This window comes from Cyprinodon variegatus, unplaced genomic scaffold, assembly GCF_000732505.1.
Source record: "Cyprinodon variegatus isolate N-32 unplaced genomic scaffold, C_variegatus-1.0 Scaffold539, whole genome shotgun sequence".
Classification (NCBI taxonomy): Eukaryota; Metazoa; Chordata; class Actinopteri; order Cyprinodontiformes; family Cyprinodontidae; genus Cyprinodon; species Cyprinodon variegatus.
Genome location: NW_015150992.1, coordinates 93,631 through 108,511, shown reverse-complemented (window position 1 = coordinate 108,511; position 14,881 = coordinate 93,631). Strand labels below are relative to the sequence as shown.

The 14,881-nt window shown below is 37.4% G+C and overlaps 1 protein-coding gene across 1 annotated transcript in view; it reads right to left on the bottom strand.

The window, feature by feature from the left end:
* The window catches only part of LOC107095350 (forkhead box protein O1-A-like), a 38,715-nt gene extending 23,898 nt beyond the window's left edge, over positions 1-14,817 (bottom strand). Inside the window, exon 1 of the mRNA XM_015391399.1 lies at positions 13,774-14,817. Coding sequence (XP_015246885.1) covers positions 13,774-14,394 — 621 coding nt within the window. The 5' untranslated portion in view covers positions 14,395-14,817. The remainder of the gene's footprint in view (positions 1-13,773) is intronic.
* Between the last annotated feature and the right edge of the window lie 64 nt (positions 14,818-14,881).

The window sequence follows — 14,881 nt, the reverse complement described above, 5'->3', positions numbered from 1 at the left end:
TTGTGTTCTGTTAGTATAACCCAATAAAAGTCTAGACCTAAATTCAACTGCAATAATCTATCATGTATTGTATAGTGTATTCTGCTTACCAATACTCTCCATACAATGTGATTAAGCACAAAATTGAGCTTCTATCTGCAAACCTTCTCTATTTGACTCCCCTCCATGTGTCTATATAATGCAGCACTATTAAACAAAAACCCAATCCAGTAAAGATAGTAAAAAGGCAGTCGTTAAGCGTTCTTGCAATGAAATCAGGTGGAAAGAGAAGAAAAAAAAAAAAACAGAGAAGAGTTTTTCACTACAGTTAAGAAAAGGATATAAAAGCATGTGCTGGAATGTTCCCTGCGTCTGCCTGTCTGTCTGCCATCATGATTGTGCATCTGCCAGTAGCAGAGCTTTAATTATGAGGCCCAGGTTATGTATGCACACACACACACACACACACACACAGAGACTCACACAAGATGAGCGTCCCACATATCTCCAGCACAGTGCCTCACAGTTCCGCTGACTAACCAGTGGCACCAGACTTTGGCCTGCGGCTCCCTGATTCCAGTAAATGTCTTGTTACGCAACTCCTCACAAGTGTCACCCAGACTGAACTTGGAACTTTCTGGGACTCTCCTTCCCTTAATCTTTACCTCTTCATTTTTGTACAAGAAATGGAAGCCCTTAGTGTAGCTGAGGGTTTGACAAGGGTATGAAGGTATACAAAGGAACAAAAAGGAAGGGGAGGGTCTAGTAACCTTTTAAAAAATTATGTGTGACCTGCTTTTTGCTGAGGCGTACAACCAGGAATGGAGGGGCAGGCAGCACAGGCAGGAAATGGGGAGGAGGGTATGGACAGCTTCTTCAGTTCTTTTTGCCTGAGAAACACAGCTGCCCCTCATGTCTTGGGGCAATGCCAAGGCCGGACTCCTTAACTGCTCTAGAGCGGTGAGGTTTGTGTGTGTGTGTGTGTGTGTGTTTTAAACCAGCTGAAACAAGAGGACTGCTGTTCTATCTAGCTTTCTGCCCCACTAATACACATTCAGGGACGCTACCATTCTTAGTGTTGTGACAAAGTTCAACTACCTTTGTGCTTACTCTGGATTATAACTCCCTTAGATTTGGCTTCTGGATTAGAGGTTTATTAAGGAAAACACCTCAAAATTCCCAGAAACCCAGAAACATTGCAGAGTTAAACCATACAATAGAATTTCTTTACTGCCATAGTCCAAATAAAGTGTCTTCATCATTTACAGATATTCTATTGATACTGTCAGTTTTAACATATGGTAATTATGACAATATATATTGAGATTGATTCATGGACTCCACTTGCCGATTTATGACCAGTCGTTACAATGTCACCTTGAGTTTAACACTGATGCATGATCTGATAATCATCATCATCAGTCCATGCATCAAGTTGAATATACTAGATGTACTAGAGCAGGGGTCTTCAACGTTTTTAAGGCCAAGGACCCCCAAACTGATGACGAGATGGTGCGGGGACCCCCTAATTATATATATTGTATTAAAAGGTGTTATATCAAACTGGTAATATAGTCACTGATATGGAGTAATGTAACGAAAGTAATTTCGCCTTGGGATTATTAAAGTATTTCTGATTCTGATTCCTGGTTGATGGGACAGGTGTTGTGAATGAAACAGTGCCCAGCTTAAAAGAGCTCCTGTGCGTCGCTGAATGTGTGCATTGATGACTGAAAGACATCTGCCTCCATTTATCTGCTTACTACAGTGTGTTGAATTCATGTTAATGTAGATTTAAAGACATTTCAATTAGTGGAAAAATTGCAGGGGGGAATATATAAAAAAAAGTCTAATCAACCAAAACTATTGCGACCCCCATGCAGTACCTCCGTGGACCCCCTAGGGGTTGCGGACCCCCTGTTGAAGACCTCTGTACAAGAGTGTCTAGTTGAGTATACTAGTCATGTTAAGACATCTCATTATGTTATAGAAAAACAATTTGATTAAAGTCTGTCATTAAAGGGTTGGTAACAGAAGGGACGGCATTAAGAGGTGATACTGTTGAACCGGCTCATAAAAAGACCTAAACAAAGGTTTGTCCAGCCCTTAACTATAATATAAACTCTTATCACTGAATGCAGATAAAAAGGCTTTGAGATTGACAGATTGTATCCCTTATTAGATCACGCATAGAGGTTTAAAAAACTCTAAGCTTGTCCAAGATTGTGTCTCTGGTGTCTAAAGGAAATCTTATTAAATGACAGGGGAGACCAGTGGAAGCATAAGGGCCCCACCCCCACTTGTTGTTGATCACTTACGATCAGCCGGGTGAACAAAAGCTACCACAGTTTGTAGAACACACTCTTGATCAAAGTTCGAAAAGCGGTAGGATTTGTAAGCTGTTGTGTAGCTTAAATATTTAAAGTAATACACAAATATATTTCCTGCATACTCCATTTTCTAACACTTAAAGTATTGTGGATACAGATATTGAACGATGCAATGTATGCCACTACTTAAACATGATCCAAAAACATCTGAGGTACGTATAAAGCCATGCAGTGTCAACTGTGTTTTTTTTAAGGCATGCCGATTATTGATCAGGACTACATTGTTTTTCCAGTTGAAATTTAAATTCTGCAGATTATTCTAGACTAGAACCTAAAAAACAACTTTGTAGTAAAAATGGAACAAACTATAAAGACGTCTCTTTCTCGTTGAACAAGGGGAAACTCAGTTATAAAGGCATTGCAGAGCATAAAAACGGCAACACCATGCATTAATTAAACCATGCACTGCTTCCCAAAAACCCAGCTTCACATTTCTGACCAACTTACTTTTTATTGGCTTATCAATCACTAATTTGATGATAATTTTTCACAGAAATTTGGGTCTTTCGCCTGATTTCTCAGAATTAGAGATAATTAGTTAGTGTTCTAGATTGACAAAGACTGGCCTGATCTGTAACAAACTTTGATTACTTCTTTAACATATATGTGGTTTAAATAGCTGGGGAAAAAAAGCTTTTAGAAAAAAAAAAAAAAAAATCAACTGACAGAGCCGCAGTAAAGCCTGGGAATGATTCAGCCAATGTGCTGCCGAGCAATTACAAAATGATTCAGTTCAACTCTGAGTAATTTCCAATGAAATTATCGTTGCATAATGCAATGATTTTTTGGTAAGTGAGATGTTTAATTGTGTTCCACAACATTGCATAACTGCATTTAGATGTCAAAGGTGTGAAAAAAAAATGCAGAAACGAGCACCTGCTCCTCTAATGTGAGTAACCATCAAAAAAAGGCACAAACATTGAAGGGCTTGATTATAAATTAACCAGAGTAAGTCTATAGCCACCACTGGTTTTAATGCGTAATTTACTGGTTCATAATTATGTACGGGAACAGGAAAGAAGCCAATGAAAAGTTTGAGAGGATGTATACATCACATTTTATCCTCTGGGCTTTGTAAGTAGAAAAAAAAGGTTTTAAATATTTAATTTGTCCCTACCTTTTCAGTCATTTTTGGGTGTTTAAAAGTTATTTTGTTAAAAGGCTGGGGCAGAACATTTCTCTTGTCATAGTCAGTGTTTACAGTAAGACTGAGTGGGATGGGAGTCAATAGGTGCATTGACATGGTAATGACCCTTGTGTCTCTAGCTGTACAATCTGCTTGGACCGATGTGTTTGTCCACTGCGACAGTTTGTTTTGAGATCCGTGGGAGTATTTACCAGCGCAGGTTGAGGAATTTCAGGTCAAGAGAGCGTCGTGTTCGGAGGAAATCTCCGACTGAACTGATCCCGATACTGACATCAAAGCGTACCTGCGCCATCAGGCTTCACCAGCTGAAACCAAATATTTATCCTTTGGTGACGTAAAAGAAGAAAAAGAACAGATTTTTGGCAAGCAGAAACGCATGTGTATCTCGTGATACTTTAAGCGTGGCTTTATGTATTTTAGTAATTCGGTTTAATCACATAAACTTACAGTAAATGGCCTACCTTAGAGGTGTATTACATGCAGATGCTTTCATTGATAAAGGAAATCCCTCAAAAAATGTTAATAAAATGTAAAATTAGGACAGAAATGTGGGCTTGCAAAAGGGTATGTCCAATGTATATTGTTTTGGTTTGTCCAGACCTCATCGCCCTAAAGGCCTAGGTTTCTTTGATATTACCCTGATATTTTTCTGCAATAATGGCTCTGATGTTTCCAATTCAATTTCCAATTCAGTTTATTTATATAATGCCAATTCACAACACATGTCATCTCAAGGCACTTTACAGTTCAATCAGATCATACAGTCAAATTGATTCAAAGTTTCCTATCTAAGGAAAACCAGTTGATTGCATTGACTCATTGACTCAAATGCAATCCCTCACACTAAGAATGCTTGTAGCGACAGTGGAGAGGAAAAGCTCCCTTTTAACAGGAAGAAACCTCCAGCAGAACCAGGCTCAGTTTGAGCGGCCATCTGCCAAGGGAGACTGGGGTTCAAGGAGACAAAAGCAGAGATACAAAAAGAAACTTTAAAAGGCCCAAAGTCTTTATTGGGTTCAGATCAGGTGAGTCAACCACATCAAATATATGGTGCCAAAAGCAGTTATTTGCATTTTTAGTAGTCTGAGTAGGTATCAACCTCTTGGAAAGTCAAATTAGCATCCCCATGAAGCTTATAAACAGAGGCAGATATAAAGTGGTCATATTTTGGACTCAAGCTTTTTGGGCACACCTTTTCCTTCCAATTAACCTTCGCTGAAATAATTCTGTAGAAGATCTACAAAAGAAAAAGATGAAGTTGTACAGTCATTGTAGGGAATACAATGGAATGCAGTTTGGCATCATCTTTTTTTAGCAGTGCCTATGTCAGTGTTAGATATAGTGAGATGCATCAATTACTTCAACTTTTTGGATCTTTTTTTTTTTATTAGAAAATGATTTCCCATTGGGTAGCAATCATAGGCTTTTGCCAGACCATGCTGGTCTCACCTGACACAACTGTCCTCAAAATTCACACTGTCACAGGCCGCATGAGAATGCGGAGGCTGTTGTGACTCAGCTAAGACTAGACCGACTGTGAAAGATTAGTGGCACTGCGAAACGAGCTCTGCATCAAACAATTACAGAGCAGACAGCTCTAATTAAACATTAATGAGAACTTAATGTGTTCTCTTTGCTAAGAGCAGTTAGTCACAGCAATAAACCATCCTCCATTTAATTACAATTAATATCTGAAGGTGTTACGGAAGCCAAGCATTTTTCTTATCTCAGTGATATCTGCTGTAGCTTACATAGAAACCACAGTCAGCCAAGGACAGTGAATCAACACAAACCGCATAATAATTTCTGATTCAGAATAATTTGATGTAAATTTGGTTGGAGTGCTTTTATCTAAAATCCAAAATGATATTGAAGGCAAAACAGAAGACAACAATAGGACAAATCAATGAATAAAAAAAAGATTCACTAAGAAATAGTTAGGAGACCAAACAAAAGTTTTTTTATTATTATGTGGTTTTAAGGTTAAAAGGAAAGCAAATATGGAAGATAGAAACAGATATATATATATATATATATATATATATATATATATATATATATATGAATATTTTAACCTCACAGCCACTGCTATCTCACACAGTAGGATAATTATGTCACGATTACTAATATAACGGTTTTTTTATATTTTAAAATATAAAAGTTGCCAGCTTTTCCAAATGTGTATCAGAAAACAATGTTTTATTTCTACATATCCCTTTTCGGACAATTTACATTAATTGATGTCAGTTATCTGGCTATGTATACTGACAAGTTTGGTGGAAAATCTTGTTTGGTTGGAAATTGGAATTTGATTTAGTTTGGTTTTCCACAGTCTCTTTTTGTGTTTGTTTGGTTGTTAGTTTTTTTTTTTTAAGTATTTTTTTAAATCGATTTATTTATCATTATTTGTCAAATTTTCTGAAATAAATTCCTTTTTCACTTCATTTCAAAACTGTCAAAATTCAGGGAGAGAAAATTAGTTTTAATGACTAATTAGACTTCCTCGCAACATTTAGTAATTAATTAGAAGCAAAAGTTTTGCCAAAAACAAATAATGCAGATTTTTATCTTCTTCGTGGAAACATGAAGGTTCTCTCTTGTGTTTGGCTTGCCTTCAAAAAAAATCTTGTGCAGAAGAGACAATGTTTAACGGCCCCCCTGTGTGGAACCGGGCTCCATGAATAACTTCCCTGGCCAGCACCGGGACTTTGCTTTCCAACAGTATTACTCAGTTGAAACACCCCCAACATGGTGGGATAGGCAGCAATCCCAAGCGATAGCTGAGCCCCCCTAACCGTGCTGCCAGTCACACAAAAACTGCTACATGGCTGCAGGAGTAACAGATAGGAAAGCTGCTAATATAGTGGCAGTAAATCAGACACTAAAAACATGTTACATTTCTGTGTCAGTGTGACTCCACCACATGCTACTTGAAATAGAAACACCCAACTGTTGCAGATCACAGTGATGGAGACAACCAATCAGCAGCAACTCTTTGTTATATTATTACTTTTATCTACACCAAAAATTAGTTTTTAGTTCAAGAACATGAAATATGTCAAAGTCAAGGCCCAATTTTTTATCCATAGCCCACTGAATGATATTTAATTACCATTAGAACTGGCCCACAGGCCAGAGCTGCTTGTGCGCGCTGCTGTGACTTTGCAGGCTACCGTTGCATTGTGGGGAATGTAGTGTTGGTGCGGTTGTGTTGCACTCATCAACACTACATTCACAGGGGAAAAAATTATTGTGTTTTTCTTTTATTTAAATTTTTGTTGTGCTTTGCATGTTTGGATTGTTTTGGTTTTTGCTTTTCCCCCTTTAACAATCCAAGCTGGGCTGAAGTCGGAGTGCACTAACCTGCAGGATCACCTACGCTCTGCCTTCCATTCACGCTCATTTTATTTTGGCTTCAATCAGGCTCGGCTGACACCTGTACTCTGTAGTCTTTTTGATTCTTCTGTCCTTTTTTGGTATTGCTCTGCTTTTTGTTTAATAAATTCCTTTTTTAAGAACCTCTGGCTGAATTTTGGGTCCGCTGCCGTGATTCATCACAAAATTTTTATATTTTTTTGTACAAGATGTGATTTTTCTTTTAAGGAAGTATTGTTTTGTCTGTTTTTGTATTTTATTGTATTTATTCACATTTTTCAGTTGAATGGACTCAGGGAAAGATGCAGATAAGAGCCATGAGAGAGAATACAACTGACTTGATTTTTGTATTTTTTCATTTTACTATTTGAAAGTACAGCTCGTTAGGAACATAGAGCAGCACAGTAATGCATTTTCGGTTTATAATGCATTTTTGTAGTTATCTTTATAAGTTTATTATTAATATTGATATAAATATTTTTTTTTAAACAATGTGTTAGGTCTTGGTTCAATAGGCTATGTTCATTTAAGTATGTTTTAATAAACATTTAAGCAGTCCGGACCTTGGCTTGGAGCAAATTAGTTTTTTTGGCCCAGTTATAAGGGATCCCAGTTATAAAGTATGTGCTGTTTGCAATAGGGCTGAAACTAACAATTATTGCGCAAATCAATTGATTAAACTGTTGATTATTTTTTCAATTAATCAGTTAATATTCGGATAGCAAAATGTTCATTTAAGAAGACTTTTAGCAAAATTAAACACTAAAACTTTTCCACTTGAGGAGTTCTGGATAGACAATGTTGTCAGACTAAAAATATATTTAACTTAAATATAAATTGTTAACATATTTTTTTTTTTACAATTTTTTCATAACTAATGCTCTAAATGGGTCGCTCTGTAAGCTAAAGGCACGTTTTAGACTCTCTAACTCCAGTTAAAGAATAATCGAATTACTAAATCATTTGATGACTATTTCAATATGATCATGATTAATTCAATATATGTTAGAATTAGTTTTTGTGATGAATTTAAATAAAGTTTTTTTTATCATTGTTTGGAAACATTTCTTATCATTCAGCACTTTAGATTAATGTGGGATGCCAACGCCCTCATTCAAATGTTCAACATTTCTGGTTCCCTAGTACTATTACGCACTTAGCATTGACTGGTTACTAGATTTAAGGTTTTCCAGGATTTTGCCAGAGAAAATATTGAAGAAAATAGCTCTTTCTCAGGGTGTATAAAGCCATGTATCCCCCACCTGGGTCAGCTGGATGAGGAAAGACAAGTTCAGCTGTTTGGACATATTCCTAGTCATAAAAGACAAGAACAGTCACGGGATGGAAGCTAAAGGGGCAGCATCAATTACCTTTATTAAGGCAAATCTTTCCTCTAATCATCTGACCCCGGGCCCCAACCAGAACAGATAGCATAACGAATTAACAAGCTAGTATAATATATGTCATGTGGAGTGCATGCCTTGCTGCTCCCTTCCATTGCTATCCATTGTTAATGTTTTGTTTGATGTGTTAATAGATTTTTATTTTTTGTTTGAACTGAGACTTGTGTGTTATTTGTTAAGAGAAAGAAATGTCAGCTGCAAAATCCGGCCAAGATCAGTCAATATCAGCAGCACACAACAGGGGTGGGTGAGACTGATCTCAAAATTATCCATCAATCTCTAATTGAATTATTCATTTATTTTTTACCAATGTTTGGATATCATACAAATACAATTTAAGAATTTAATTAGTCAATTTTAAGGATAGCTATATTGTAAATGGATGGAAACTGGTCTGTGTGGGTTAAATAACGATGCACCTTAACTAAAAACATTCATTATGGCTTAATGCCTTTCGGTACCATTCTGCTATTTTCTGAGAAAATCATAACCTGGATCAAATATTAATATCCCAAATGAATGCCTATTTGCAACATTTATTGCAGTAATTACCAAGAATTATTTGGATTACACATAATCCACTATTCAGTGACTCACATCTTAGCTCACACTGTACTTAACACACACATACACACACACACACTTTATATATTTCTCTATCCTCATGGGGATTTTCAATTGGCTTCCATTCATATCTAACCCAGTTCTACTGTGTAACCGTGACCCTATCCCTAACTCTAACCCTAACCCATTCATTTTTCTAACCAATTTCTAGAGGCTAACCGTAACCCTTACCATAACCCTAACCATTACGGGTTCATACCTAGCTATAATCCTAACCTAAACTCAATTCACACCTCGGTCCTAAACATAACACCAGACATTGGTCGCCACTAGAGCACTCTGTACCCATAATGTGCTAAGATTTACGGAATTGGTCCCCCTACACACACACACACACAGGTATGTATTTCTGATCGTATTGATACTCTACATTGACTTACATTAACTTTAGCTACTGCATTTAAGCCTAACCCTGATATTTACCCTAACCCTAACATTATCAGTATATTTCTAACCTTAACCTAAAGTTCTATTCACACCCCTACTCTAAAAAATGGGGAGCTGCCACATTAGGGCCAGCCTTTGGTCCCCATAAGGTCAGTTGATCATCAGAAGGTCAGCAAATATACCAAATACAGTCCTAAATGGGTAACATATACAAGTACACCCACATGCACAATTCTTGTTTGACTAGTCGTACTTTAGCCCTAAGCCTAACCATTACCTATGTATACCTCACCCTAAACTACATCCCTTTTACACTCTAGCCCTTAACCTAACCATAAATAAAATAGTCCATGAGGACCAGCCAAATGTTTTCACTTTACAATGGCTAGTCTTGAACTTTTTTATGTTGAATTGGGAAGAATGGTGCGTCAGTTTGATGCAAAGACCGGAGCACACAAACTCAAAGTGCATCTGAAGCATGATGCATGCTCATTCTTTGTAAGGAAATCAGATCTCTTGCTATCAGCCCATACATGGTGAAAAAAGTGTATCATAAGCGCATGCTGATAGAACGTTTTGAAGTTCCGCTGTTTGGACATATTCCTGGTCATAAAAAACAAGAACAGTCATGGAATAGAAGCTAAAGGGGCAAAATCAATTACCTTTATTAAGGCAAATCTTTCTTCTAACCATCTGACTCCAGGCCCCAACCAGAACAGATAGCATAACAAATTAACAAGATAATATAATATAATGTATATCATATGCATTGCTGCTCCCTTCCATTGCTATCCATTGTTTATGTTTTCTTTGATATGTTAATAAATGCTTCAACCCAAAATTATTGGCAGCACATATCACATAAGCCTTAAAATACATGTATCGAATGATCTCTAGGTCGTCTATTCATTTATTTTGACCTAAGCCTGTATATTCAAATCAACATAATGCATGCATTTTAAAGACCTATTTATGTTAAATGTATAATATGTTCGACTAGATTAGCAAAAGTGGCACTGGCTGATATCTTCTTTTTCAGTTTCCAAATCTTTTACAAGGTTTTTTGTTTCACAAGTATGTGCAAATCATCCTAAATTGTACATCTATAGTAAGAACCTCATACCTTCTACTGACAGTGGTTGAAATGGTCATTGAATAATAAAAAAAAATTAAAAGTTTTTCATCTGTCGTGAATGTAATACATTTTAATTGCATTAACACTATAAGGAAGTAGCTTTTTGGATGGAAACTGGTCTGTGTGGGTTCAACAGCCATGCACTTTGTCAACCAAATACACGATTCTAGTTTAACGTATTTCCTTTCTGTTTTGCTATGTTCGACAAGATCAGGTTGATCAAATATCAACCTGCCAAATGAATGTTTATTTGCTATATTTATTGCAGTAATTGATAGGTATTATTTGTGTTACGCGTCATCCACTATACAATGACTCATAGCTCATAGTTAACACACACATGTACACACTTCTCGTTTCACTATAGTTTGTGAGGACCATAAGTTGACATCCATGGATTTCTTTTAGTCATTTTCTACCCTTTCTATGCCGTAACCCTGATAATAACCCTAAACATAACCATTACCAATACATACCCCACCCTAGCCCAATTCAAACCTTAGCCCTAAACCTAAGTTTACCATCCAAAATATCCTCAGTTTGTAAAAATGTCCTCCCTCCAAAGGTTAAAAACACAGTGACAGGAGCACACAAACTCAAAGTACATTTAGAGCTTATTGCATGCTCATTATTTGGAAGGAAATCAAATCTCGTACTAAAAGCATAACAAATAGTGAAAAATGAATCTCATAGGCAAGTGTTGATGTTTTAGAGCACATATATGCACCTGCTGAATAAGCGATGGTCAAATGTATTCAGGCACAAATCTACATGAACAATATCAACCCCCTAGCAACACATCTGTCCACTAACGGCTATGTTTACTGAATGTATTCCTACAATGGAGGGGTTTTTCCACTGATGGGAAAACAGCTGATAGCTCAACGTGAGTTTTAAACTTTTTTTTTTTTTTTCAAAAAACACTGAGGTCAAATAGATGAATATAGAGAAGTTTCTGTAAAAAATAATGAAATAAAAACTGCATCAAGTATGCTCAAAATGCAAGTAAATCAATGATGTTTACATCTGTTCAAGATATACCATAAGGAAATTCTTTGCAATATTTTTGAAAACATGTCAAAATTCAGCAGGAGTCAAATATGGCAAGCCCATACAATTTAATCACAAAGAAATAATGCTTTAAAACTGCTTGAAACTTTAACAGCAAACCAGAAAGCTTACAGCAGAGGGCAGCCGTAATAAATCGTTCAGTGTGAGGCTTACTATGATTTCCTGCCGGGGGAGCAGACTGTCATTAATTTATTGTCAGACACCGCTGAAACTATGTGTCTCCCAAAAAAAAAAGTAAATAACAGAAAGGTTTACGCCCTCCAATAGTCCTCGGTAGGCGGGTGTTCTTTCACACCACATCAGAAATTCTGAGTCCACTCTTGTGTAATGTTTTGGGAAAGTTTCTAGGACACATGATCAGCTCTGGTGTCTCCTTTCAACACAGGCGCTTAAACTTAGCTGGATTTGAGTTCCACGGTCTAATGTGGAAAACCCATTCAGCCTGAAAATCTATAACATTTTCAAAAGGAAAAGAAAACACAGAAGAGAAACTTCTCAAGTATACCGTCAGCACTCAAGTATTATATGATTACTATGTTTAAAAGATCAATATGGCAAGCTTTAAAAAAAATCCTGTTGAATCAGGAGACTCACATAAGTCACATTCTGCAGTAGGAAGTCAGATGACCGTCTAAGGTGATATCAAAAGCCGACAGTTGTGTAAAATTACCATTAACTGGCTGCAAGAAGTATATAATTTAAAACTTTAGCTGCCATTTCAAAGTGTTTGCATGCTTTTTCAGTAAATGTTAGAGAATTTTAAGGAGACACTTAATTATAATGTAAAAATAGAGATGTATAGCAATCAGCCAGAGATAATTTTTCGCTCTATTGTTTGATTGACAGGTCAGAAAAAAAAAATGCATATATTTGTATCAAACTATGTTTTTTTTTTTTTTTTTTTGTGCAAGTCTTAAAGAAAATGGAATCAAGAAATCAGATCTGATTAACAAGGGAAATCCTGATTGATGAATAGCTTGTGAAAATAAAGACTAAACTATAAGATCCCGTTAACAGTGAAAACACAATAGGGCTATAAAAGTAAACAACCCTGACAAAAAGGCATTGCAATAAACTCCCTGGCCCATTAAACACCACAGAAACCAAATCTCCCTAGAGAGGATATTACAGAGATACCACATGAGATAAAAACAGCATAAAACACAATGAAGTCCCTAAAAACCCACTGTGAAATACCACAGACACACCAAAACTCCCCAGTGGATAGCTTTGCACTGGAACTGGCACAGACAGTGGCTTTATCATGCACAAGCAGCAAAGATTCCTTATAGGACAACTTGGAGATGTGCAGATAAATAGGCAAGAAATTAGAAGTGACATTTTTCTTTTCTTGACTAGCAATGGATTGTTCCAAAGATCTCACAACAGTTTCAGTATATAAATGCATCAAACTACAGCTTACTGTGGTGCATAAATACAGATTAAGTGTGTCTATCCCTGTTACAAAACTATTTCCTCCGTATTTCTATCTTGCATCTTTTATTTTTTGTATTTTATGTGTTCCAAAAGAGTAAAAATCACACCATATTTAGCAGAACGAAAATGATTCAGAATACACGATTTGTCACAAACGTATTTTCCTTTTTTTTTTATGCAGAACAAAATCAGATTCACATTAATCAATAAAAACAAGCATAATAAGGACCAATATATAGGTTTGCACAAAACAGAGGTCGGAAATTTTGGGAAAAAGCCAAGGAGAATTCCTTTTTGGCATCCTGATAAATATCTTAGATCTTAGAATTCTGATTAAAAAAAAGTCAGAATTCTGAGATTAAAGTCAGAATTCTGAGATTAAAGTCAGAATTCTGACTTTTTTCTCCATACTAAACTGAAATAAAATTTAAGAATCAATCAACTTTTTTCTTTTTTCAGTGGCCCTAATCATCTTCTGTAAATGCTTAATAAGTCTTTAAAAATAGTGCAACTAATCCTTGTTTTTTGTCAGCTTTTTAAATACATTGTGAAAATTGACTCTAATTGTTGATATTGTTTGATCTATCCATAGAGATAGATAAGGGGTTAAAACTCTTATTCTGTTTTATCACTATAAAATGTTTACATAGAATTCCCTTTTGCATCCTGATAAATAAAAAGTAAATTAATCAAAAATATTTTTCCATCATCAGACTGTAACTCGTCATAAATGAATCTAATCAAAAAAATCGGTGTCAACCAGAAAAAAACAAAACATGATCAGTGCATTTTTATTAATGACTCGGTTAATAAAGTCAGACCTACCTTCCAGCCTGCAGAGCTGTTGCTGTCTCCCTTGTCCTTGAAGTAAGGCACACTCTTCACCATCCAGTCATAAATCTGAGACAGAGTTAGTCTGTTTTCTGGAGAACTTTCTATAGCTTTGGTAATGAGGTCTGCATATGACATATTCCCCCATGCGTTCCGCCGAGAGGAGCTGCTCTTCCTCTGCGCCGCGGCGGCTGCAGCTGCTGCGGCCGCGGAAGGTGAGGAGCCCACCGGGGTGGAGAGCAGAGGCACCTGCTGCTGTGGATGCGGGAGTTGCGGGTTCGCCTGCTGCTGCTGCTGCTGCTGCTGCTGCTGCTGGTGATGTTGAGTCTGCTGGTGGACGCAGTTCTTCTGGCACTGAAAGTCGCAGCAGAGGATGACCGGCTTCTGCTCCGGGAAGTCCTCGTTCTCCTCCAGCAGACTCAGGTTGTTGATAAACTCTGCGGGGCCCACCCCGGGCTCCTGTTTCACGGACGGGACCGGCGAAGAAGTGTTGGAGTCTCCCGGGTTGATGAACTCCGGCCGGGGCAGGGGCCAAGTGCACGACCGCGGCCGCGAAAGGGGTTCGAAATCCGGGTCGATCTCCACCAGGTGTGGCTGCTGGGCCGCTTCCGCCATGGTGCCGACAGATGAAGGGGTTTCTTACAATGTCATAGAAGTCTCACGCCTCCTGCGTAAAGTCAATAATTGGTCTCTGAAATGTTGAGAAACTCAAGACAAGTCTCAGCGTAAAAGGCTCCTATTCCTCCCTGGAAGTCCCATCCCAAAGCGGTGAAAAGCTTTAAAACACTTTGGAAAAGTCTGCCCCTCTCTGCTCTTTCTAGAGGGGCAAAGTTGAGCTGCAGGGACGGATCTGCTGGAGCGCTGCTTTGTTTATGTTGTCCGGTCGTGGTGATGTTCTGTCTGCTGTCCCCAGCCTGTTGATTCTGTTGTACAGCATGTGAGGAGGACTTACTGGAAGTCTCATTTGTCAACTGATACCGCCCCCATCTTTGATTGACAACCAAAAGCCACCAATGACTGCCGCTTCAAGAGCTGCTCTGTTTTTCTGTTGAAAACGACCATAAAGAAGTTTTTTTTTTTCTCTTGTCTACCAATTTAATGC